The sequence below is a fragment of the Eretmochelys imbricata genome, chromosome 2 (genome assembly GCF_965152235.1).
Source record: "Eretmochelys imbricata isolate rEreImb1 chromosome 2, rEreImb1.hap1, whole genome shotgun sequence".
NCBI lineage: Eukaryota > Metazoa > Chordata > Testudines > Cheloniidae > Eretmochelys > Eretmochelys imbricata.
The window spans coordinates 105,521,499-105,547,667 of NC_135573.1; the positions used below are offsets into that span (position 1 = coordinate 105,521,499).

Here is a 26,169-nt window from a genome sequence, read left to right on the forward strand (position 1 = left end):
AAAGAAAAGGAGTACTTGTGGCACCTTAGAGACTAACCAATTTATTTGAGCATGAGCTTTCGTGAGCTACAGCTCACTTCATCGGATGCATACTGTGGAAACTGCAGAAAACCTGGATTTGTGCTGGAAATGGCCCAACTTGATGATCACTTTAGATAAGCTATTACCAGCAGGAGAGTGGGGTGGGAGGAGGTATTGTTTCATGGTCTCTGTGTATATAATGTCTTCTGCAGTTTCCACAGTATGCATCCGATGAAGTGAGCTGTAGCTCACGAAAGCTCATGCTCAAATAAATTGGTTAGTCTCTAAGGTGCCACAAGTACTCCTTTTCTTTTTGATCAGAGTATTATTTCTTATATTAGGTTCCTGTGCATTCAACAAACAACTTTGTAGTTTGTCTCTTTCCCCCTGTTATTTGTTTTTATAAGGTTGCAGTCTTATTAAAATATCATCAAAAAATTATCATCCATACACCATCTTCAAAGTAGTTGGTCACAATGCATGCCGGTTTATCGTGATCCCCATTGCTATTAATTAACTCTCCCCTGAGAGTCCATAATCGCCTCCTCCTTGTTAAAATGAGAGATTTTCCTACAAGTATAGTGATCCCTCATGCTTTAGTGGAGAAAGATGAAAGGAGAAAGCTGAAAAGTGCCTTTCCCCTCCTAGATTTTTCTTTAGTTTAGAATTGTGTGAATCATTAAGTTGTCTCTTAGAACGGTTAGGAACCACCTCCTCACATACAACGGGATCTCTAAAGTGCAGTTTTACTTTGAGAAAATCTATGTAAAAAAACCTCAACAACTCTGTTCCCTCTAAGTATTCAGAGACATAGCTGCTGACTTCAGTGACTAACATACATTTTTAATCCCACATCCACAGAGACTTAGGCGTTGCAGCACCTAACTTTTAGGGGCCTAGAAAATCACAGGGACAATACTGTGATCCACAGACCCTGAGGTTAAGTGCCTAGGATCCTATACAATGAATGAGGGACGGCTGCTACTCTGAAACTTGCCTTAGATTGTGATCCACAAAGCCAGCACTCTAGTGGGGGAGTTGCCTAAAATAGCCAATGGAAGATGCCAGGAGAGGCATACTAAGCCCTGCCCCTCTCACAGAGATAAGGCCTAAGACCAAGCTGCAGAGAGGTGCCTAGCTCTGCTTGAGATGCATAGGTGTTTGCAGGATCAGGGTCTTAAGCTGACAGGTGTACAAAAAGAGCCAGAGGAGATGGATTGTGGAGACACCTTTCTGCTTCCCCCTCAGTACCCTAGATATATCTTGTTTAAAATTAGTGCTATTTTTGTCTTAATCTAAACAACTGAGACTAGGGGCAAAATTTTCTAAAGCACCTCAGTGACTTTTTTCAGAGTAGCAGCCATGTTAGTCTGTATTCACAAAAAAGAAAAGGAGTACTTGTGGCACCTTAGAGACTAACAAATTTATTTGAGCATAAGCTTTCGTGAGCTACAGCTCACTTCATCGGATGCTCAAATAAATTGTTAGTCTCTAAGGTGCCACAAGTACTCCTTTTCTCAGTGACTTAGGAGCCTAAATTTTCCCCAGAACTACATTACTCCAACTCTTTCTATTCCATTAAATAGCCTATAACAAGAGATGTATTTATGTTTGCTCTTTCCACTATAGCGGTTGCCCATGCTGCCTGATTCTGCTTGCTTCTTAGAACAGACAAATGAACATTGTTTCCCATCTTTGCTCTTCCTCGCCTGCTGAGATGAAAGCCCCTAAAGATGTGTATGCATATAAAGAATTTTACTCCCCAAAGGCTACAGGGCCCCAATAACATATGAAATATTCACTGGAAGTGGAGGAAGGAAGGGAGGAGTAAAACGTACCAACCAATATACTTGGGTTGTGGGAGTCAAGCAGAGGCTCTCCCACTCTACCTACCATATTGCTCTACCATGAATAAAAATGCAAGAACATTATTTTTGCTGAGCTAATGGGGCTCTACTTAGAGGTCGTTAAGAAGTGTGGAATGGGAAAAATAGAATTTCACCTTGGAAAGGACCAGCTAACTTGATACCATAGCCAGGGCTGCTTCCTTGTACCACAGCTGTACTAATTTTGATGAAATAAATAGGCCTAGAGTCAAAGTTATCAACATGACCCTGAGGTGCCACAAGTACTCCTGTTCTTTTAACATGACCCTGTCACTGTTCAACACTAATCAATTAAACATGGTTCATGGGTTTGAATACAGAGGCTTCGGACTGCTTAGTTCCCTGGCAACAACTTCCATTAAAATCTGTTTATAACCTTTTATTAAAGATACAGAAAAAGAAGGAAAACAGTAAAAGCATTTAAAAAGCAAAGCATTAAGTAAATCTTTCACTTTAATAATATCCCTTATTCGTTTTCCCTTTATGTGTAGAGAATATATATGGGGAAAACTCCTTGTCTGACTGTGTTTTAGATGTTATTAAAGATGGTAACAAACTGTCATTTCTGGAAAAAGACAGTTAGCTGAGATGGATTGGAGCTGTTGTTGATGTTGTTAATGTTCCATCTTGCTTCCTTTATGACAAAACAAGACAAATGCACAAAAAGAGAGAGAAAAAACAGCCAAGATGGAAAATGCAGCTTCTGTCTCTTGTGCTGACTTTTACTTGCAACCTTGCCTCTGGAAAAACACAGGCATGGCTCACAGTCTTATCAACCACTCTGAGACCTGGCAAACTAGTATCAAACTCAGGCTGTTTAGGGCATTGCTTTTAGCTCCTTTTCTAGTCATGGGCTCACAGCAGTGTTGCAGGAAAGTACATACTGGTGGCCAGCTAAGCCAGGTTCTCATTAAACAGAAGTGAAAAGGAGAAAGATATCAAAGTGGGGGGGGGGGAATGGTGGGAAAGGAAAAGGACGCACACACAAGGAGGTGATAGCAGGAACCCAGTGTCACATTCCAGGTTGTTCACGATTTAGCTGAAGCTGGTGGAGATGGTGATGTCATCAGTTCACTCTCCCTGGATGGTCTAGTCAGGACATCTCTCAGGATCAGGATGATGAAGGTCCAAATATGTAACAGTGGATCCTGGTGTCGCAGGAGATCGGCAGGGTGGTAAAGTCCACTTCTTCCAATTCAGCCACCATTCAACCTGGTGTACTGATCCCCCAAAGTCTTTATTTCATTTATTTACTTATATTTAGGGATCCCAAAAAGGGGATGATGGGCAGAATAGCCCATCCCCTCTATATTTTGTTCACTAGTTAGGCCTAATTTCCAATACACCAATTCTGGTCCATTAATGTCTGATTCCATTCTCCTCTTGTTTACCAGTCATGATCTTCATACAGTCCTTGGATGGCATCAGCAAGCCTTTTTGTTTGGACTAATCCAGCTCTTTCTGATTTGAACTTTTGCTGACTTTTATAAACAATTGTATGTAACAGGCTGAGTTAGACTTTTGTTACCTTCACAACTTAGAGCACAGGCCTCTATACAACATTTCCTCTCCTATGAATTAAATCTACTTGATACCAGATGTTGGCTCATAAGGTACAACTGTAAAACAAAAATCTTATTTTATGTTCAGTATATAAGAAAAAGTATTTAGTTATATTTTAGGTCTGCAAATTCTGTATCCCAAAATTGCTGTCTCACATGAACAAAACAACAAAAAACACATCAACATCAAAAATAAAACAGAAAACACATTTGCACAAACAAAACAATCACAATCACAACAAAAAATTTGGTGCTGCAACAGCCCTTTCAGAGCATTTCAGAGCAGACACTCAATTTATAGTTGATACAGCAGCAGTCCTGAATTAAGACAGCATTTTGTTAATGGGGGGTAACACAGGATACTCTTTTAGTAAAAGTCTGTTTTAGCAACTTAACCTTCAAAAATTTAAAAGACTTAATTTTTACTGCTTCTGCTTTCTTTAAAATTCCTTTACATTAAACTAACAAAATTATTCTCATTACAAAAACTACAATTCTTAAAATAAACAAAAGAAAAACAGAAGCAAAACATACATATCTTAAAAGGTTTAAAAATTCATAAGTATAAAATGAATTGTTAAATGGTCTTTTTTTTTTTTTTAAATAAGAACATTAACAGTGTGCTTTGCATGCTTAACCTAAACAAGATCAACATGTTCAAGGATTTTAAAACAAACTTTTGTTTCTCAAATCAACTGTAACCTCTCTAGCATTGTCTGAAAAATAACGTTTGTGTTGACTGGATTTAACATGATATAGGATTACACAGTCAATCTGAAGCATAACCATATTCAAGTATTGGAAGCCATGTGGTGAGGAGAAATATGGAGTGATATTGCATAAAGCTCTCTCTCATAGGCCCTTATGCTGTTAAAGGGAAAGGACTGAAAGACATAGGAGGAGTGTGTGTGCGTGATAAGACAAGAGACGCTTATGCTTTCTGTCTCCTTAGGTTCAGCCTCCCTGTCCAGAGTCTGTCATCTGGTAGGATTCCTTCTCCTGCAAAGAGGACCCCTTCCACCCTAAATAATGAGTCAATCAGTAAAGGTAAAATCAAATAAAGTATATTGAAGGGTTTATAACAAAGAGTGGGACAAATAAGAAGGGGAATAAACAGCAAAATTGCACAATACAGTGATTACCCCCAAACTCAACCCTACAAAACAGGTATAAAAACCTTCTTCACAGATCAAAGCAACAGCAGGTGCTTGGGACCTCAATCCTCTGGCTAATGGCAAACCTTTGGAGAGGAGCTCCAAGGCGTCCCTTGATGTTCCTTCGGGACCACGGGAAGCAGGAGAACAGCGATGGATGATGACAAAGGTAAGTGTTGTTTCTTCTTCTCTCTTCTATTTACAGGTGAGGAAGCTGTTGGAGCAAAATCCCTAGCCCTTCTATCACTAGGATGGATAGATGTCTGCAGGTAAGACCCATGAACCGTGACTGTCCCTGGCTGCCACTCAGATGGACAGCCCTGAGGCCATGTTCGGGGCAGCTTTTTATACACTTGCACGGGAAACCCCTTAGAAAAGGCGGGAAGCCCCTTCTGGGAAACCCCTTAGGAAAAACCGGTTCTGACTGGAAGTTGTTTACAACTCCAGGAGAAATCAAAAGAGCAGGAAACTTAACCTATAGTTCATGTGAGCGCAAAACTCCATTTTAGGACCAACATGGATTCCTGCAGTCACAAAAACATATAAGAAAATAAACCCAACCTAACAATGCCCAGATCCACAATAGGATTTAGGGCTTGTCTACGCTTCTCTGAAGTTCAGACTATGGAGGTGTGAATAGCTGTGTGCACCACAGCTGTGCTGTAACATCCCTGTGTGGATGCTGTGGGTGTGAACTAAAAGATTCCAAGTTCGTGATAATGTAGTCCTCTTCCTCTGGACTACATTAATGCAAACTAGGAACCTTTTAAGTTGAACCCAAAGTTCCCACATGGAGGATATACAATACAGCACTGGGTGCGCACTGCTATTCACATGCCCATAATCTGAACTGTGGGGCACTGTAGACATAACCTTAGGGACTTAACTCCCTACTTTAGGCACCTAAGTCAAAAAAACCCTGCTCAGCTAACCCTGTAGGCATCAAACCCTGTAGGCTTCTAAATTTTTGCCCCTGGGCACGTGCACAATGCCTCACACTAGGCATCCAGATACTTATCTCATGCCTAAACCCCAGCAATCTCTCCTGTTGAAGATATTTCACTTTAGTAAATAAAGAATCATTGATACAGGAGGACAGGATCCTAGGTCTCCTACCTCCTAGATGAGTGTGGTAACCAGCAGGCTATAGAGGCATTCTCATTTGCATTCTATATCTGGCCTAAAGACTATTTAATCCAAATTTAAACAGCTTCAACAGGAGAGACTGCACGAGAGCCACACCAGAATATCCCATAGCCAAGGGCACGCTCCTTAGAGGTGAGAGACCCCTGTTCAAATCGTTTCTCCCCATCAGGCAGAAGGAGTAAATTAAACCTCTCTCCCACATCCAAGACGACTGCTCTAGCCACTGGACTAAATGTTATAAGTACACTGGTGGCACCTCCTCCTCCTCTGGTGTTTCTTGCAAAAAACAGCTTAGATGCCTAATTCCAGGAGAGGGCTCATGGCTGTGGATCCCAAACAGAGATAAATACCTCCTTCTGGTCTGGATTTAGGCACTTTAATCCCAGAGAGGGGTGGGGCTTAGGACACCCTGTCACTGGCATCCACTGTTGGCTATTTTAGGTGGGCAGCTGCCTATAGCATGCTGGCTTTTGTGTATCCTGTCTTAGGATCCTCTCTCTCCATTCATTGTATATGAAACCTGGGAGCCTGGGCTTTTCGGATTCGTTTTTTTCAGGTGCCTAAAAATTAGACACTGCAATGCTCAGCACCCACAACACCTAAGCCCCTTTGTGGATCTGGGCCTTAGTTCATCCTCCATTCATTAAGGTGAGATGAAAACAAAGCATTACCATTTAAATGAAGATGTTGGTATATACCAACTTTTGTCTGCCATATGATTTTCTCCATCATTGGTGGAGTTCATCATCATAATCGTTATCATGGCAAATCTCAAAGAAACGTGGCCTCCTTGCAAACTGAACAATCCCAGATCCATCTCTGGCAAGGGGCTTAAGGTGCTCTGGTTATGTATTCAGTTTATGTCCATCACTGGCAATCTTATTGTGCCACCGAAACTTTTGATGCCCATGTGATTGCCAGCTGTGTAGCAGCATTCTATGCGGAATTAATTGGGTCTTCCATTCTAATATTATGTCCATACCAAGAAAGCTGCTGAAATTGAATCAGTGCCGATGGAGGCAGTTGCTGGGTTTGGCTTTGAATATTTTTATTTCTGATGGTGTCTGGAGCAGCTGATGAAGACAATGAGAATTGAAAACTTCAATCTGAATATCTGCAGCCTTCCTTAGCACCCACATTTCACTGCTGTACAGCAGAGTTCATATAACCATGGTTCTATAGATTTGCAGCTTTGTAGCAATCTTGATGTCACAATGTCCCCAAAGTGGCTACTGAAGTGCCCAAAACATGGCAGCAGCTGCTGCTATACTATTGTCCAAATCTTTTGAGTATCCACCAACCCTATCTATGATGCTGCCCAACTATTTAAAAGTTGCCACCTGCTCAGTGTCCCAACCAGACAGGTTAATTCTGAGCTGTTTGTAATCCGGAGCTGAAGCCTGCTTAATGGTAATGGCGGTGGTCAGATGTTGACTGCGTGTGTGTTCATGCAGTGTGCTGTCCCAGCTCTGCACAGACAGCGGAGATTACAGACCTCAATTAAACTGCCCAGTAAATCCACAGACCCAGTTTTCAGCAAAGGCGCCCAGCCAGGTTTATTATCGATGAAGCACAGTAATAGCACCTGGCAGACTCTACGAGGATACTAAGGCATATATGCCCATGACAATGGATGCAGCTCAGTCAGTGGTGGGACTTTCAACTGCCCCCTCGGCTGGACAAAGATAATCCCTCTAAGATACATCTTTATATCCCGATACAAACAAATTAGTACTTCCCCTTTGTCATAGTTAGTTACTGCCCCCTGACATCACTAGTTATCAACCTTTATCTCGTACATATTGGTTGGATTAAAAGATTTCTATTACGTACTGTCATCCTGACCTTATCTTTTAGGAGGGGTCAGTGTGTTCCTGTTATCCTTGGGAAATGTTTTTGTACCATCCTTGATATCGGGATGTTCTGGTATCACTTGATATTGAGATGTGTTTGTGTGAGCACTCTGTGACTAGCACTTCTTAGGAATGTGTATTTCTGCATTATCAGCCCTGTTCTTGCCAAATTTTGTGAGCAGGGCCTGCCTCTTGCTCATAACCTGACTTTGCTTTATATCAGCAAAGTTTTGACCACTACTTTAGTTCAGGCCTCATACCAGGCCTCTGATACAAGGGCTTATGTCTCAGGCTCTCTTCCTATTACATTTCCCATACTTTTTGTCTTTTTATGGGGAGGATTTACCCATTGGTCCGGAAAAGCATAATGCATAGACTGAAGACGACCCAGTGGGCTAAACACTGTTATGTGGTTACCTTACTTTGCCATTCACACATTCATGCCCCATCTGTCACTTAGTTTGCACATTTCCTCGCATGACCAATAGACAGATTTCATTTTCTAATTGTTTTTAGTCCCGTAAGTGGACCTGGGAATGTTAGGCCCGGGACTTTGATTGTACATAATTTTGTGCCTTGGGGGCACTCTCAGATAATTAATATATATGAATAATATGGATATTTGTATATATTTGTGGTGTATATGGGCATATATGTATAGCATGTATATGTACATATAACACCACCTTATATTTAAGCATAACAATTCTTTTCCAATTTGGTATTGTGATTTGGCCCTTGTGGTACTGCAGACAGCAACACACTCCTAGTAGGGCATTTACAACTACCACATGTATTTTTATTGGTAGTAGACTAAGTGTTTTGAAATACTGGGATAAGCAATATTACAGTGACCCACAGTGCTATGTATATGAGAAGTAAAACAGAAATTTGGAGTAGTGACACTACAAATGAGACCTTTATATATAAATGTCTTGTAATTAGTTACTACCCAGTACTGTCCATTCATGTTATAGGTTACCATTACTGCTGGTTGTCACTCTCTGATAAGCTTTACCAGGCAGGAAAAAATGTGGATAACAATTATAGCTTTGGTTAAGGTCTGACTGATGTTATAATGACAAACATTTGACAATCTAGGGCTAACTTTGTACTCCCATTTAAACTGCTTGTTTTTACTCTTAACTATAGGAGAATTGTTAGCAAGCATTGCCATAAAAAAAATCAGAGGAGATCAACATTTTCTTGAAGCAGTGATGTGTAAAGGCATAAACTATTTTCTCACAGACACTGTGAGATACTTTCACTCCACCAACTCCTTGTTACTGTAGTACCCCTCTTGTCCCTCAGATAGCTGCAGAACAATGAACTGATTGCCCCCCTCAATTAGGATTTGCCATGCAGCGTATTTCAGGGCAGTATGGCCTGGTTCTCCGGCTCCTGACCAAGGACTCACCCCTGTAGGACCTGAATAGATACACCCTTCCAGTTTGAGAGGGAACCATTGATAACCACTTTTTGAATACAGTCTTTCAACCAGTTATGCACCCACTTTAATTTCACCTGCACCACATTTCCCAAGTTTGCTTATGAGAAGGTCATGTAGGACTGTGTCATAAGCCTTACTAAAATCTAGATACTACTAAATCTAGATACTTACTAAAATCTAGATATATCACATCTACTGCTTTTCCCCCATGCAGTAAGCCAGTAATCCTGTGAAAGAAAGAAATTAGGTTGGTTTGGCATGATTTGTTCTTGACAAATCCATGCTGGTTATTCCTTATAACCCTATTATCCTCCAGGTACTTACAAACAGATTGTTTAATAATTTGTTCCAGTATTTTTCAGGTATCAAAGTTAAGATGATTCATCTTTAATCCCCAGTGTCTTCTTTGTTCCCCCTTTTAAAGAAAGGTGCTATTTACCCTTCTCCAATCTTCTGGGACCTCACTTGTCCTCCAGGAGTTCTCAAAGATAATTGCTAATGGTTCTGAGATTACTTGAGCTAGTTCCTTAAGGTCCCTAGAATGAATGTCATCAGGCCCAGCTGAAGTGAATACATCTAAATTATCTAAATATTCTTTAAACTGTTCTTTCCCTGTTTTGGCTTTCATACCTTCCTCTTTGTTGTTAATATTAACTGTGTTGAGTATCTGGTCACCATTAACCTTTTTTTGTGAAAACTGAAGCAAAATAGCCATTAAACCCCACAGTTTTCTCAATGTCGTTAATTGCTCTCCTTCCCTTGCTAAGTAAAGGAGCTACACTTTCCTTTTTCTTTCCCTTGCTGCTAATATACTTAGAGAACCTCTTCTTCTTGAGAGTTGTTAGGAGACAATGCCAGGACCCTTGGCTCTGAGGATGCTGCCTTATCTCCTGCTGATCCTATCAGACTGGTTTGGATCAAAAGGGTAAAAGTCTGGGAACTCACAAGAACAAAACAACTCTGGAGGGATTAAAAGGAACCTGTCTCTGAAGAGATGGGGATAATTATTTGGGGAACCAAATTGAGACAGACACTCTATGGGGTGTTTGAAAAAGTTACGCCTATCTAATTTACCATCAAGGGATGATAAACCTTTAGATAAGATAAATGTGTGTAGTCTGTTTGCTATTTTAAAATACTTTTTCGCTAAATGCTTTGCTCCTACTATTATTGTATTTTGATTTTTAAAAGTCTGTCTGTTTACTGTATACCCCAGGTCACAGGCTCCTGAAGGGAAGAATACAGGTACTTAAACTAAGTCAGACCTGTTGCATAAGGATGGTTGATCCACAGGATACCATAGATCAGGGCCTGGCCTAAGAGTGGGAGAATTGCAGAATTCAACTCCAGAAGAGGTAAATGCAGGAGGCCTGACCCCAAGGGGGAGCACTCAGAGGGACCAGAAATGAGACAGATGCAGCTAGCTCTGTAACTGTGACGGTGGCTGCTCCTGAAATCTAATTAATAATTAATCACCTATGCTTAGAAGAAGAAATAACTGTATACTGTCTAAAGAAAAGGAGTACTTGTGGCACCTTAGAGACTAACAAATTTATTTGAGCATAAGCTTTCGTGAGCTACAGCTCACTCCATCGGATGCATGCAGTGGAAAATACAGTAAGGGGATTTTATATACACAGAGAACATGAAACAATGGGTGTTACCATACACACTGTAACGAGACTGATCAGGTAAGGTGAGCTATTACCAGCAGGAGAGAAAAAAAACCTTTTGTAGTGATAATCAAGGTGGGCCCTTTCCATCAATTGACAACAACATGTGAGGAACAGTAGGGGGAAAAATAAACATGGGGAAATAGTTTTACTTTGTGTAATGACACATCCACTCCCAGTCTTACGTCAAGAATTATATCATTCAAAAACCAGTCGGAGAATACTTCAGTCTCTCTGGTCACTCGATTACAGACCTAAAAGTGGCAATATTACAACAAAAAAACTTCAAAAATAGACTCCAACAAGAGACTGCTGAATTGGAATTAATTAGACACCGTTAAATTAGGCTTGAATAAAGACTGGGAGTGGATGTGTCATTACACGAAGTAAAACTATTTCCCCATGCTTATTTTTTTCCCCTACTGTTACTCACACCTTCTTGTCAACTGTTGGAAATGGGCCATCCTGATTGTCACTACAAAAGGTTTTTTGTTTTTTTTTCTCTCCTGCTGGTAATAACTCATCTTCCTTGATCACTCTTGTTATAATGGGTATGGCAACACCCATTTTTTCATGTTCTCTGTTATATGTGTGTGTGTGTGTGTGTATGTGTGTGTATATACATATATATCTATATCTATATATCTATATATATCTTTCTACTGTATTTTCCACTGCATGCATCCGATGAAGTGGGTTTTAGCGCATGAAAGCTTATGCTCAAATAAATTTGTTAGTCTCTAAGGTGCCACAAGTCCTCCTTTTCTTTTTGCGAATACAGACGAGCACAGCTGCTACTCTGAAACCTGTATACTGTCTGTTATCAATTGTTGAGTTTATAATGGCTTCTACTCTACTTCCTCTCTATTAATGTGGGCTTCCTGTTCAGGAGCATAGGAGCTGGTTGAATGGGAAACTTCTCTTTTGTAATGCAAAAAAAGTTATGTATTGGCAGGCCTTCTGTCAAATTTCCCAAGTGCTCCCATTTTGCTGCCTTTGTTTAGATAAGCTGATTGCCACGCTTACTAAAAGTATAAGGTTAGACAGGTTCTGTAACTGTTCCTCCTCCCTTTTGAGGCACCTGCAAAATGCTGAGTAGGCATGCAAACGCAATTCCTGCTCAGCAGTTCTTCTTACACCACTGAAACTGAGGCCTTGTCTACACTGTCACTTTACAGCGCTGAAACTTTCTCGCTCAGGGGTGTGAAAAAACACCCCCAAGTGCTGCAAGTTTCCGCGCTGTAAAGTGGCAGTGCAGACAGCTGGGTTCCCAGTACTGGTAGCTACTCCCCTCGTGGGGATGGTTTTTTTTACAGCGCCGGGAGAGCTGTCTCCCCGCAGTGGCCCCACAACTACACAGCCATGTTATAGCGCTACCGTGGCAGCGCTTTGATGTTGCTAGTGAAGACATACCCTTCACTTCGGGGAGGGGGCTCAGGGCTGGGACAGGGGACTGGGGCACGGGGTTGGGGCGTGAACTTAACCTCTGGCGGCTCCCGGTCAGCAGTGTAGCCAGGGTGCAGAGGCAGGCTTCCCGCCTGTCCTGGCACCATGGACCACGCTGCACCCCAGAAGCGCCCAGCAGCAGGTCCGGCTCCTCGGTGGAGGCGAGCAAGCGAGTCTCCTTGGCTTTCACCCGCATGCCCCGCCCCCCAACTCCCACTGGCAGGGATGGGTCTCTTATTCTTACACTGGTGCCCACCTTTGCAGGGGGTTAGTGGCCGTCTACTAGGCTGTCTGTACATTATGTAACAGGGAGGGTCCTTAATTTTGTGTGTTTCTTTCAGTGTTACAAGGGAGGGTGGGTATGGAAAAGTTACCCAAAAAGTGTTATGTAATTTATGGACAGCCCCCTAACCCATGCTACCCTGCGCTCTCGGAGCCACAGCCCACTGCTAGCTGTGTCCCTGGCCTCGGCTGTCGGGGTCTCAGCGCCCCGGGCTGCGAGGAGAGGCCGGTGGCTGCACAGCACCCGGCCAGGCTGCAGTTTGCCCTTTAACTCCAGCGCAGCCCCCCGCCGCCGCCTGGCTCTCCCCGGGCGGAGGGTGCCGCGGCCGCCGTCACGGGGCGCGCGGCACTGCGGGGGTGGGGCGGCTGCTAGCACCCCCTGCCCCCACAGAGGTTGAAGGCGAGGCCCCGGAGCCCCGCCCAGAGCCAAGGGCGGGGCAAGAGGCGAGACCGAGACGTTGTCCCCCCGCAACAGGGACACGATGGGGTGGAGCAGCGTGGGTCTGATTGAGCAACTCCATCCGGGTCCCCGAGCGGGAAGCGGTGCAATGGTTGCGGGTCACGTGGGAAGCTAGAGCCCCGTGACCTGCACTCAACTGGGGGGGGGGGTTGGGTTCCTTACCGTAATGCGATGCACAACCTTCCCTTCCCCCCCGCCTTCCCTGTCACGCGTGGGGCGCAAGCTGGCTTTTCCTCCCTGCCCAAGGCATCACTAGCTCGGCCGCCACTATGGGATCCCTGCTGGATCTTTAGGCCTGCGCTGCACACACCCCCCTCGCAGAGCTGGGAGATGGTACGTGCCAGCGGAGCGCGCCTGTGCGCAGTGAGTCCGGGCGGCGTCTAGTCTGTGACTCGGGCAGGCGCTGCCATTTTAAGTTGTTTGTTCTCGCTCTGTCCTGTCGCTGCCGGTCGCTCCCGGGCCTGAGAGGCGCCTCCGCTCTCGCCGCCGCCTGAGAGGAAACGCCTAGGCGGTGCGAGGCTTCCCCACGCACCCGCCGCCGGGACTCGACGCCATCGCCTGGTCTTCTCCGTAGGAGCCGCTAGCGCAGGGACCCGGCCTCCTCCTCCCTCCTCCGCTGCCGCCTCCGCCACCATTTCCCCTCCCCCGGCACCGGGGCGCTGAGCTAGACTATGGGGACCACGCTGGGGCTGAGCAGCGGCAGAGCGGGCGGCCCGGTCACCGTGTCCAGTGCAGCAGGGATGGGGGGGCTCGGCGGCTTCGTGGCTTTATCTTGACATGGCTCCTCCCCGTGCTGCTAGCAGCGCCGCCGCCTCCACTGCTCCTCCTGCGCCCGCCGGCTGCGGGTAGCGAGTGGGCCTCGGTCTCTGCCTGAGTCTTTCCGTCTCCTGCTTGGGGGGGATTTGGGGGTGTTTTGTTGAGAGGAGAGGAAAAAAATCGGTGGGTTTTTTTTAACCTAGTCCGACGACGTTATTTTGGGTTAAAACTCTTTCAGAAGCCCCAACCCCCTAGAAAAAATGGCTGGAGTGAGGCAAAAATAACCTAAAAAGGGTAATTTTTTTGTTTTGGTTTGGTTTTTTTGGTTGGTTTTTTTTTTTGCAAAAAATCTGCCACCAAAATTTCAAAATAAACAGGGGAAAAATTGGTAAAAATTTGCACCTTTCCCCTTCCCACAAAAACCTGTTTTTCAAAACAACCCACCGGCCTCTCCATGTCTGTAAAGTCGCTACCATGAAGTGAGAGGGGGAACGCCAGGCCACTGAGTCGGTGCCTCGTTGCCCTAGGCACAGGCCGTCCGTCGCCGCCTTGTGTAGGGAGAGGCCCAAGGGGAAGTGAAAAGCATCGGCCATGCCTAGCCCCAGCTAAATCGGGCTCCCTGAGGAGCGCAGCAGCAGCGGCAGAGAGAGGAGGATCCCCGGGGGATCAGCAGCCCAGGGAGACTCTAGGGTGTTGGGGAATGTAGGACTCTCACCCTGAGGGGTGGGGACAGTCGGGACCGAGGGATCAAGTCGTATTTGAGTCTCTAGGCGATATACTATTGTTCCTTCACCCACACCCACCCGTCATCTATGGCCATCATGATCCCTCTTGTCCTTGGCAGCGGCAGCCTTAGGGCGATGATGTGCCTGATGATGAGCAGGATGAAGTTAGAAATGACTCCGCTGTTTTTCCTCTTTGCTCTTCTGCAAACCAGCACCATGTTGTTTGTAGTTGATGATTTTGTTGTTGGCAGGGAAATCTCGTACCTCCCGGGACGTGCACGCCTCCTCCTCTGCACTCTCTTCTCTGCTCTCCATCAAGTGTAATAATCCTTTTAAAAAAAGAAAAAGAAAAAAAGGGGGCAACATAGCAATAGTGGAAATCTCAGAATAATAATCAGCAGAGTCATGAATCTGGCTGGGGTAAAACGCAATTTGTAATTTGTTTTTTATATATATTAATTTTTTTTTTTTTTTTTTTTGGTAAGCAAGGCACAAATAACCCCACATGGATTGGGCTTGTGCCAGTTGCTTTTTATTGTACACATAAATCGTGATAAGATTTTTTTTTTCCTTTTCATTCTCACCCACTTATTCCTGTGGTTAAACTCTTCACACAAGCATATTTTCTTCAGAATTTTTAGGTTTTGTTTTTTCTTGGTACTGTTGCAAAATTGCTTCTCGTCCAATCATGGTTGGACAATTACATAGTTTGTTTCTTGACCCCTCTAATATGATAGCCTCATAAAATATTACCTGAGGTGCGTTTTTTGGGTTACATTCGCGTTTTATCTATTGAGTCGTATTAGTGGGAATAAAATGACTTGTTTCTGTTGTACTTGAGTCTTCTGAAAAAGTGCCCATAGTTTAGTGACCGTTTCCAAAGGCTTTAGTACCACCTGTGTTACAAAATGGGGGACCCAAACTCCCGGAAGAAACAAGCTCTGAACAGACTTCGTGCTCAGCTTAGAAAGAAAAAAGAATCTTTAGCTGACCAGTTTGATTTCAAGATGTATATTGCCTTTGTGTTCAAGGACAAGGTAACTTAATTTTAAAATCTTCTTTTGTTGTCTGTTACAATAGAACTTTAACTCTTTGTTTACTGTTAGCAGTCTTTTTGCAAAATGATCCAAGGTCAAAAATGAAATTTAAAATCTGTTTGTCACTATGCTGTCTTAACGTTTGCCTTTAAGTGACTTTGGCTTTCATTTGTCATGTGCTTGTAACACAGTGGTAAACTCATCCTTGAGACACATGCATCCAAATAGATTGTTTCCCAGGGTGGGAGGGAATTAAAAAGTATGGTATGTAACTTGTCTATAAAGCCTAATTTGGGGCCTGAATTAGATGCTAATGTGCTTATGAAAGTCACAGTTGTGACAGAGAGAATTGGCTGCAACAACTACTTAAGTTACTACCTTTATCAGATTAAAACAGAAGTTGATTGTGACTTCCTTTTTAAAAAACCTCTTGAAATGGTATAAACCTGCATGGATATCCGAAGCTGCTGCTGTCATTCTTGAAAACAAGTTTTTATTTGCTTGGCTGCAGTGAACAGAACTTCCAGATGTTGTCATGTTTGTCTGTACTTGGATAACTCATCTATACCTGCATTTGTATCTTCAGTGTGGGTTCTAACTGTTTGGCAACTATTTTTTCACTTAGAATTAGATTAAATTAGTTTGACATACTAATGAATGATCCTAGAAATTCAAATTTAAAACGAGGATGAAACTGCAGTAGTTAAAGTTATGTGTTTACTCCAGGAATGAGGGAGGAGGCTATGCAGTATTCCGGAATATGATGCTAAGAAATTGAGCAGACTTAAAACACTTCTTTAGGCCATGTCTATACTAGCACTTATGTCGGCAATACTTTTGGCACTCGGGTCTGGAAAAAACATCCCCTGAGCAACACAAGTTTTGCTGGCATAAGCACTCATGTGCACAGTGCTATGTGATGTGGCGAGGGAGACTCTCTGATTGAGCTGGTTTTGTTATGTCAGCATAACAGGGCTACATGAGTGATTTTTTTTACAGCAACACAGCTGTGTCGATGCTGCTTGGAAGTGTGGACATGGCCTTAGTCTGCAGTTACTTCCTGAAAGCTCCTTTCCTGAACTAGTTTTGACAAGCTTCTAAGTCTAAATCTAACTCTAACCTCAGTTTTGTGAGAGTGATATCTATCCATGGTAAATGATATTAGGAGTATGTCTGGTGATAATGGATATGCAGGTCTCCTCTGTTCTTCCTGGACAAACTCCATAGACAATTGTAGCAATCACAGATCTGTGAAAACCAGACACTAAGGAAGTGAAAATCTAAGTAACTGAGGGAAAATTATTTTTTTGGTCAAACTGCGTTATACCTTTCTCTGCCTTTGCAATGGAGCACAAACTAAAATTGTGAACATCTACTTGAGAATGTGATAGCGTAGACCTACTGGTCTCTAGTTGCTATGTCATAGGGCAATAAAGATGACTTCTTAACTTATTCACGTGGCCATTATCATGCTAAAAGATTCCATGCTCAGTAATAAGGTGACAGCATATGCCACTCATTTAAGAGAAATGTAAATGTTTAAGCAATGATAGCAATTACATTGTCTCAGTTAGGAAAAGCTTTGTCTGCTTCAAAACTAGTGATAATACCAGTGTAACTTCCTAGATGTTTTTTTGGAAGCGTTCTATGCATGCGTATTTGTTTAGGTGTTCTGAAACCTTGCTTACATCCAAGTAGAGCATTCCAGATTCCATCTTGCTGTCAGTCCTGTACATGCACACCAAGACTTAGGGTGTTTGAAAGCTTAATGGGAGTAGGAAAGATTTAGAGTAGCCCAGCCTGGAGCATACAAAAAAGGGGAAGATAAAATAATGTCTATTATGGAGACTGAGTATGTGCCATATATCTAATGAGGTGTTCAGAAGAGAAATCAAGAGCCTCAGTGAGTTATAAGAAAGTCCTACAGGCAAACAGCCTTTGTTTACAGGTGATATATGTGTAATGGAAAACTGCTTTTTGTTCCTGTAAGTGTTCTCATGAATGGGAGATGCTGAAGCAGTTCATAAGTAACTGTCAGTATGGAAACAATCAGCTGTGAAAGTGAGTTAGAAAATGAAGTAACTCTTCACTGGTTGACAGTCTGTGATTGCTAGAATTAAGGCTTTTCTACACTACCACTTCAATATAATGTGTGTCACTCGGGTGTGAATAATCCACACCCCTGAGCCAGTGAAGTTACATTATGTCAGTGGGAGAGCTTCTGCAGACATAGCTCCTGTCCCTCATGGAGGTGGAGTAATTAAGTTGACAGGAGAGCTCTGTCTGGCTTAGACTGCAGATGCACACTGTAGCGCTTCTAGTGTGGACTAGCCCTTAGAATTGTTCCAAAATTGGATCTGCCTCCCTTCTACTGATAGTGGAGCTCTTTTCGTAGAGGGGAGAGACACTTAAACTTCCATTTGATGGAAATTGACAACTTTACAGATGTGAAATGCCTTTGATTAACTTGGTTCACCAGCAGAAATCTGTATCTAGAGCTGTTGTCAAGACGACAGCTGTCAATTTTAGACAATAAAGCTCCAGTCCCATCAATGCTTGTGCATGTGTTTAACTTGAAGCATGTGCGTAAAAAACTTTTGTGGGGATTGGGGCCTGAGTCATCTGTCTAAATATTTATTCAAGTGACACCATCATAGGACCTAATCACATTAGCCACGCCATCAGGGGCTCGTTCACCTGCACATCTACCAATGTGATATATGCCATCATGTGCCAGCAATGCCCCTCTGCCATGTACATTGGCCAAACAGGACAGTCTCTACACAAAAGAATAAATGGACACAAATCTGACATCAGGCATCCTAACATTCAAAAAACAGTAGGAGAATGCTTCAGCCTCTCTGGCCACTCAGTAACAGATTTAAGGGTGGCAATTTTGCAACAAAAGCTTCAAAAACAGACTCCAAACTGCTGAGCTTGAATTAATATGAAAACTAGATACCATTAATTTGGGTTTGAATAGAGACTGGGAGTGGCTGGGTCATTACACAAAGTATCCTCACACCTTGTCAACTGTCTAAATGGGCCATCTTGATTATCAGGACAAAAGTTTTTTTTCTCCTGCTGATAATAGCTCATCTTAACTAATTAGCCTCTCACAGTTTGTATGGCAATTTCCAACATACTGTGTGTGTGTGTGTGTATATATATATACACACACACAATCTTCTTACTATATGTTCCATTCTGTGCATCCAATGAAGTGGGCTGTAGCCCACGAAAGCTTATGCTCTAATAAATTTGTTAGTCTGTAAGGTGCCACAAGTACTCCCTGTTCTTTCTGTCTAAATAGAGCTCTTTGACGTATTCTCAGTCTTGAAGAGTTTTGCAAATAACTTCTTAAGACCGAGTTATGACTCCAAGACACACTACTAATGCAGTGCTTAAGCAACACTAGCACTGAGGGGGAAAACATGCAGGCTTTGAAATATTGTTGTAATCACAAACTGCTTGGAAAAAGGGTAGAACCCTAATGTGACTACTATTTTTTTATTCTTTTTTTAGAAGAAGAAGTCAGCACTTTTTGAAGTGTCTGAAGTGATACCAGTCATGACCAATAATTATGAAGAAAATATCCTGAAAGGTGTGCGGGATTCCAGCTATTCCTTGGAAAGTTCCATAGAGCTTCTACAGAAGGATATAGTACAGCTTCATGCACCCCGCTACCAGTCTATGCGCAGGGTATGACACTCAAATAATCCATAAAAAAATTTATAATAAGCCTCTTTGAGACTAGAAGTTGTAAAACTGGGGACTGTTATGTAACACTTACTTTGCAGTAGCATGTAAAAAAGCCAGCTAGTTCTCTGCTAGCTATTGTGCAGACAGAAAATTTCTCCCAGTTCTTGTCCCAAAGCATTTGCTTTCGGAGACTAGATATAACAGGTAAATCGGATAAAATAGTGGGTTAGGATGGAAGAATGTGGAGACAAATTTAAGAATTGTGAACATTGTTACCTTATGTAAAAGTGAATTCTATTTGCTCTTACACTGATCATGCTGTAAGAGTAATTTACAAGTGAACCACTCAACTCCTTCTTACAGGATGTGATTGGCTGTACTCAGGAGATGGACTTCATTCTTTGGCCTCGGAATGATATTGAGAAGATAGTCTGTCTCCTGTTTTCTCGGTGGAAGGGATCTGATGATGAGCCCTATAGGCCTGTTCAGGTATTTTGTAAATTTTAAAAAAAACCATTAACTTATTTGAAATGTTAAGATTTTAATATTTCCTGTGAAATGCCAACTTGTTCTTTAGGCTCTTTGTAGCAGTGTATAGTGAGCTCCTGCCAACTTAATGCTATTACAAACATAGCTGCTATGAGCTGTCTTGCATTAGGTGAATGTGCGAGCAGCTTCAGCTCACCATAGGATATGGGAAAGGATTTTTAGTTCAAGTATTGTCACACTACTCCTCTTTGGTCCTGAGCTTGTGCTCATTGAAGTCCAGGGTTAAGCTCCCATTGACTTCAGTGATGCAGGATCAGGCCTTTACTTAGGATAAATGTATTCTCTTTTGAACTAAAGTGATAGCAAGCATGTTGTACATGTTGCTTGTGAAAGTATATTCATTTTCATAACCAATAAATTGGTGTCAGATACTAGTGATAATTACTTTATAAATGCTTGAAAATTTATTAGCTACTTCTGTTACAAAGCATCTAAAATATTGAGTGCATACTTCTTTCTGTTACTCATTCGAATAGTAGTATTGGCAGACTTTTAGCATCTGAAAGATATTCACAAAAGTTGGAATTGCATACATTAGAAGATGCAGAAACTGGAATTAGACATCCCTGTTTTCCATACAATCCAAACCTTATTACTTCAACCTCCTTTAGATAACAATGAATGTTCCCCAATAAGTGGAGTTGTATTAATAATGTTTGATAAATGGAAGAGGGGAATGACTAACGTTTAGATGCTATTCCTCTTTCGTTTCTTGGCTTGAAGTTAATGAGTTATGTACATGTTCCACAGCCAGCCATAGCTTATTACATTAAGATATTGAAAATATTTTATGCTTTATGCTCCTTGCTATTGCTTAACGGGAAATAAGCAATTCCACGTGTTGTGCTGCCATCAGTGATGCAAAGCTGTTCTAACAAAACAAGATAAAGTTCCTGTTAGACACTGGGTTGAAATGGCTTCTCTGTCTACATTTTTTTTAATGTATCCTTGTTATGGTTAACACCTACAATGTCTGAGTGAGGGACTACATTATTCCTTGAGTTTACTAACTTGTTTGTCAACTTGTTTAAGTCTATAGTCAGCATCACTTCCCTTGTTTATGTTTCATAAATAAGCTGTGTGAGAAGCAAAAGGAAAACTTGATTGTAAAGCTGCGAAGTGGAAAGGAAAGCTGGCAGAGCACCTGAAACTGCTTGTAACTCCACTTTTTATTTAAGCAGCCACCTGTCTTAATTTCAGCTGCACTTGAAATATCAGAGAGCAATATTGGTGTTCCCTAATGAAAGGCAAACAAACTTCACACAGATCTCACTTCAAGCTTCGAGTCAAAGTAAAGTTAAATAAATCATTCTTTCATATAAAATCTAAATACTCTTAGATTTATAAAACAGTGATAAGGACTTTACTGTGCAGCATACATGATGGCTCCTAGTTTTCTGTAAAAATAAGTGATTTTTTTTTTAATTCTACTAAATATTTTATCTTCTTAAAACTGAACGCACCTGCAACTAAAAGTGACTGCAGATAAAAATACTTGTGCCCTGTAGTGCTGCCTAACAGTGTGTAAATTGTCTGAAGTCTTTAAGCTTATATTTTACTTGACAAATACCGTGACATTTAAAAATGCTAGTGAGGGATGTGCCCCATGAAGACTTTGACCCAGTTTAACTTGCCCACTCACAATGAGTAGAATCATAAGTTGCTTCTTTCCCAGTTCTCTGTTGAAGGGGAGATGTTGAATATATTTCTTGACATCTCCCAGAGGTCTATAAAATTTCTCTGTTTCAGCAGAATACTCAAACACCCCATTCTTCCTCAATTGAGGGCTGGGAAAGTTGCTCAGATGTCAAATTCTCCCAAGTCACTACCTTATCAGTTTTTCACCTACAGCAAATAAAAAAAAAAAAACAAGGAGGGTAAGGACTTACTTAATGGGTGGGGTTTTTTTTAACACCATTGACAAGCCTTGGAAGTTGTCTGCTCTACAGTGTATAGTGCTAGTGCATGAGAACCAGAAAGTGAAGTATTGTAGACACTATTTTTCTTGTCTAAGCTGAGTAAATGCAAAAAAAACCTGGTTTTGAGAATGTAACTCTACTAAAGTAGAAGTTTTAGTAGTTCAGGGTGTAAAAAGGAATCTGTTTTGTTAAAATGTTTCTTAATCTGACAGCCTCTAAAGCAATGCTAATGTATGTATCTTTTGCATTTGCAAATAGTTCTTCCATTCTTGATGTAATTTGATGCCCTTGAAATTAGTAATTTTTATCCCTACTGCTCTTACTAGCTACACACTGTAAAAAGCCTAACTCTTAAGGTCTGGTCTAAGCAGACTTGCACCATTTTAGCTAGATGTGCATGTTGAAACTGATATAGCTAAATGGATGCAAGTTTGCTCAGACGAAGTCTGAGTTCAGGAGCAGCACTCATCAAACAAGATAATTACTCCATTTGGAGTTCTTACAAGGACACAGTTAATTTGAAAGTCCATTTCAAATGGCCAAGTGTGTAGTACCTAAAAATATCCTTCAGTTGCCTTGTCAATTTTTATCAATTGAACTTCAACTTTTTCAAATATTTTCTCTTCTCTCCTCCCTCCCCCTTTCACATTTGACACCCATACTACAGGAAAAACTGACAATACTCAAGTGCTGTCAGTTGTGCAAAATAAACCTAGAGCTTTTTTTTTCTTTGTTATAATAATGCAGCTTGCTCATGTGCCTCTGCACTGCTTATGTCTCTGTCCAGCAGCAGAATGAAATGTACATCTCTGGTCACGTTCACCACTGTTTAAAAACCTAATGGGTAGCAGTAAAACTGATCATAGTGTTTCTTCCCCCAAGCTTAAATCTGAGCAGTAGAGAGGGATCAGCTCTGACTTTCACTACTCAAATCAAAACACAGAATGTTAGTAATTTAATTTTGTTTGTAAACACTGCCTTTATTCCTGTACAGGCCAAGTTTGAATTTCATCATGGTGACTATGAAAAACAGTTTCTGCATGTTCTGAGCCGAAAGGACAAGACTGGAATTGTTATCAACAATCCTAACCAGTCAGTGTTTCTCTTCATTGACAGACAGCACTTGCAGGTAAGCTTGTCCTCTTCACACTTTTAAGGATCTGGAATATTAAATCTTATCTTATGAGAGAACACTTTATCCTTTTGTAAATACATGAAAGGAGAATAATTGTCCAAAGGTTTATAAGTGATCTAGTTGTAAGTATTTAATTATCTAAGTTTACATGAACAAAATTGCCGTGGTCTTATGCTTGCAATTAAGTGGTGTTACAACAAACCACCATTCTGAAGACTTAAAGATGCAACAACTGGATATAAGCAAAAAATGTTGCCAAATAAGATTGATTCAGGGCTTTTGTGTTATGGAATCTATTGGAAATAACTGCTAAAACAGATTCCTTATATTTTGGAAAGTAAGAGCAATTTTGCGTAATCCTTTTTGTAGTTTCATTAAGTTACTCAACTCACAACTTACAGTTGGAATGAAGAATTATTGGAAAAACAGTTCAGAGGTTTTGTAACACTTTCATCTTCTAAACATTGCAGATCTACTGTCGAAGACTTAATTCTTATACATACAAAATGATCGCTGTCAAACATCCCTCCCACTCGGGCCAGTGATCAGTCAGAGGCCTATTTGGAGCCTTGCCATGTTTCTTATATCAAACTTCAGAAAAATCTCCATTAGACAGGAGTAGTATCCTAACTGGCATCCTCTTTCAAAACATCTAACAATTTTTAAGGTGCTCAATTCCCTGTACTCCTAGAATCATAGAACTGGAAAGGAACTCAGTCGACTAGTCTACTCCCCTGCACTCAAGGCAGGACTAAGTGTTATCTAGACCAGTAATTCTCAACATATGGGCCCCCTGTGGCCCAGTCATCCCATAACTGCAGCCCATGTGACATCCTCTGGCATACAAGTAGTATATATTGTATGGATGTGGCCTACATAATATAGAACTGCATATACTGTGGTAAATAGGTTGAGAACGACTGATCTAGACCATCCGTGACAGGTGTTTGTTGGACCTGCCCTTAAAACTCCAATTATGGAGATTCCACAACCTTTCTAGGCAGTTTAAAGAAGTTTTATCTAATGTAAACTCATTAATGTAAACTGAGGCAAACTCAGCAATCCTGGGGTTGAAAACAGCATCTTATTTTAATAGTTTGTTAACTGCAACTGACAGAACAGGAAGCAAGTACAGTATCTATTTGAAACTATTGGAGGAAATTGGTGAACTCTAATTATCCAAACTGTTTTCTGGCTAGGAACCACTGCAGCTACCATCTTTAGTCTCAAAATGCCAAGTGATCTTCAGGAGATCTTGACAACCTGTAGCCATTAAAATCTTCAGGGGGAGCTCAAACAACAGTGTACCTTAATATTGGGGTACTGATTTGGTACTGAAGAGAATATAGCGCTGCCTCTCCATTCTGCATGCTGACCAGATTATATTCAATTTAGTTTGAGAGCTGAGATCTCAGCCTGCGATGATGTGGCTGCATACCTTCCCCATGTAGAACTGAATAACTTATTTTTGTATGAAAATATATTCTGGAGAATCTCTTCATTGTTATAGAGCTAATGTTAAATCTTCACACAAGAAGTCTAAATTGGTAGCCCCTCCTACAAAGACACTATGCTACTTGTTAAATCCTACTCATGGTTGTAAAAACTTGTTAAATAGTTCGACATTGTCCAATATTTTGATCAGAGCCTACATACACAGAAGGGGATGAAGCAGAGTGGTTGTAATAATCTCATTTATTTTTAGGGAGTGTTTTAAATGGGGAAGGGTAAATATTAAACCTGTGAAAATGTAACTCTTTGTTTGACTACATGTTAGGTCTGAACAAACTAAATACTTGTTTGTGTGTTGGTGTTTTTTCTCTCCTCCCCCCCAGACTCCAAAAAACAAAGCTACTATCTTCAAGTTATGCAGCATCTGCCTGTACCTGCCACAGGAACAGCTCACCCACTGGGCGGTTGGTACCATAGAGGATCACCTCCATCCTTACATGCCAGAGTAGGGTACTGGCCAGCAAAATGGGGAAGATCACAGAATGCAGTAGTGAATTCACTTTCCTCACCACTTCATTCTTTCAGAATTTAGAAGAAAATGGACTCATGTTCAGAACACTATACATTGTGAAACTTGATCATCCTGGATTATTTTTTAATCATTTGTGTATCAGAACTTTACAATTTTTTTAAATGTTTTCTGCATGGACCTTGGGAAAGAGAGGATGCTCTGCATATTTTTGCATTGCGTCAGCGTCTTACTAAAATGTGAAATGAAAGGACTGTTGTACACTGAAACAAATGTATCTGAAAGCACAAGGTGATCATTTGTGGTGGTGTTTCCATTTGTGCTGATCATGCCCCCTAACATCTAATGTTGTTAGTCATCAGTATTTGGAGGGTGAGAAGTGAATGTAACGGGTATAAAAGCCTTATAGCCTTGCTGTTAATATGATTGTATCAGAGAGCACTATCCGATTCATTCTAATGAACAGAAAAGTGGCTGTTACAAAAGAAATGTAAATGTGGGGAAAGAATTCTTATAAGGAAAAAAGCATCTCATTCAGTGTAGGCATTTCTTGCCTTTTTTTTATTTTGCTGGGCCATGTTTAAGTTTACTGGCACTTTCACTTTTGGATCTTTCCCCAAGTTGCTGTATAACTGTATAAAAGAGTATTCTGTTGAGTTGGATACATTTATACAGATTGAGGCAGACCTGGAGTCTGAAGTAGTTAAAGCAGCTAAAATTAAAGTAAAATAGTAGCTGCAGAAACCATGTTGTTGGTAGAGGATTATTTTTTCTTGAGAGTTGAGACTTGTAAACTTGCTGGCGAACTGCAGGAAATACTGGTTTCTAAAACATTTCCTATTGAAAACCCATTGAGGGTTTTTGAAATAGACGTTATAAAGCAGTTGTGAACTTCACTGTAAAATAGTGTTTGGAGTGTCAAAAGTTGGTTCTGGCAGAACATTTTAAGACTGTGCAATGAAATGAAGACTACTGTATAGTTTTGATGACAAAGAAGGCTTTGCTTAAGGGTTGAGTACTTTACTGGAGTAAATCTGTATAAGCCTGCTCCCTTTGGGTAAAACTAGTGCTTACCTGTTTAAATTTGTATTTAGCTTTTGTTTGGAATTGGAAAAATTGGAAATTAAATAAATTAGGTGAAAGATGACAATGTTCATTTTATGCAAAGCTCATGAGTTTAATTACCTAGCTCATACTATTGTCTTACAATATGTCATCCACAAATATTTCAGACTTAAAGCTTGTAGAACAGTCTAAGCATAGTCTCTCCAGTGAAAATTAGTGGCAAAAACAGGTTCTCAGCATCTCTGATATGGTTTTGGTAATATCAGTCTGGCATTTAAAAATATAGTGATGTGACAACATTAATAATAAACTAGCTACCCAAAGCAGCTGAATTCACTTAAGGGCATGCTGGTGTGCCAGAACCACT

At 41.3% G+C, this 26,169-nt stretch overlaps 1 protein-coding gene across 1 annotated transcript; it reads left to right on the forward strand.

The window, feature by feature from the left end:
* The first annotated feature begins 13,311 nt into the window (after positions 1–13,311).
* C2H6orf62 (chromosome 2 C6orf62 homolog) lies at positions 13,312–25,898 on the forward strand. The gene is made up of 5 exons (XM_077810562.1): positions 13,312–15,451; positions 18,977–19,153; positions 19,517–19,642; positions 22,616–22,750; positions 24,592–25,898. The coding sequence occupies exons 1-5, from the start codon at positions 15,323–15,325 to the stop codon at positions 24,715–24,717; spliced, it is 693 nt and encodes a 230-aa protein (XP_077666688.1). The 5' UTR covers positions 13,312–15,322; the 3' UTR covers positions 24,718–25,898.
* Positions 25,899–26,169: the final 271 nt, after the last annotated feature.

Excerpts from the sequence above, each read along its gene's own strand:
- C2H6orf62 (XM_077810562.1), top strand. The coding sequence starts at position 15,323 with ATGGGGGACCCAAACTCCCGGAAGAAACAAGCTCTGAACAGACTTCGT. Across the intron at positions 19,154-19,516 it reads GCTACCAGTCTATGCGCAGG|GATGTGATTGGCTGTACTCA; the intron begins GTATGACACTCA and ends TCCTTCTTACAG. Across the intron at positions 22,751-24,591 it reads TTGACAGACAGCACTTGCAG|ACTCCAAAAAACAAAGCTAC; the intron begins GTAAGCTTGTCC and ends CCTCCCCCCCAG.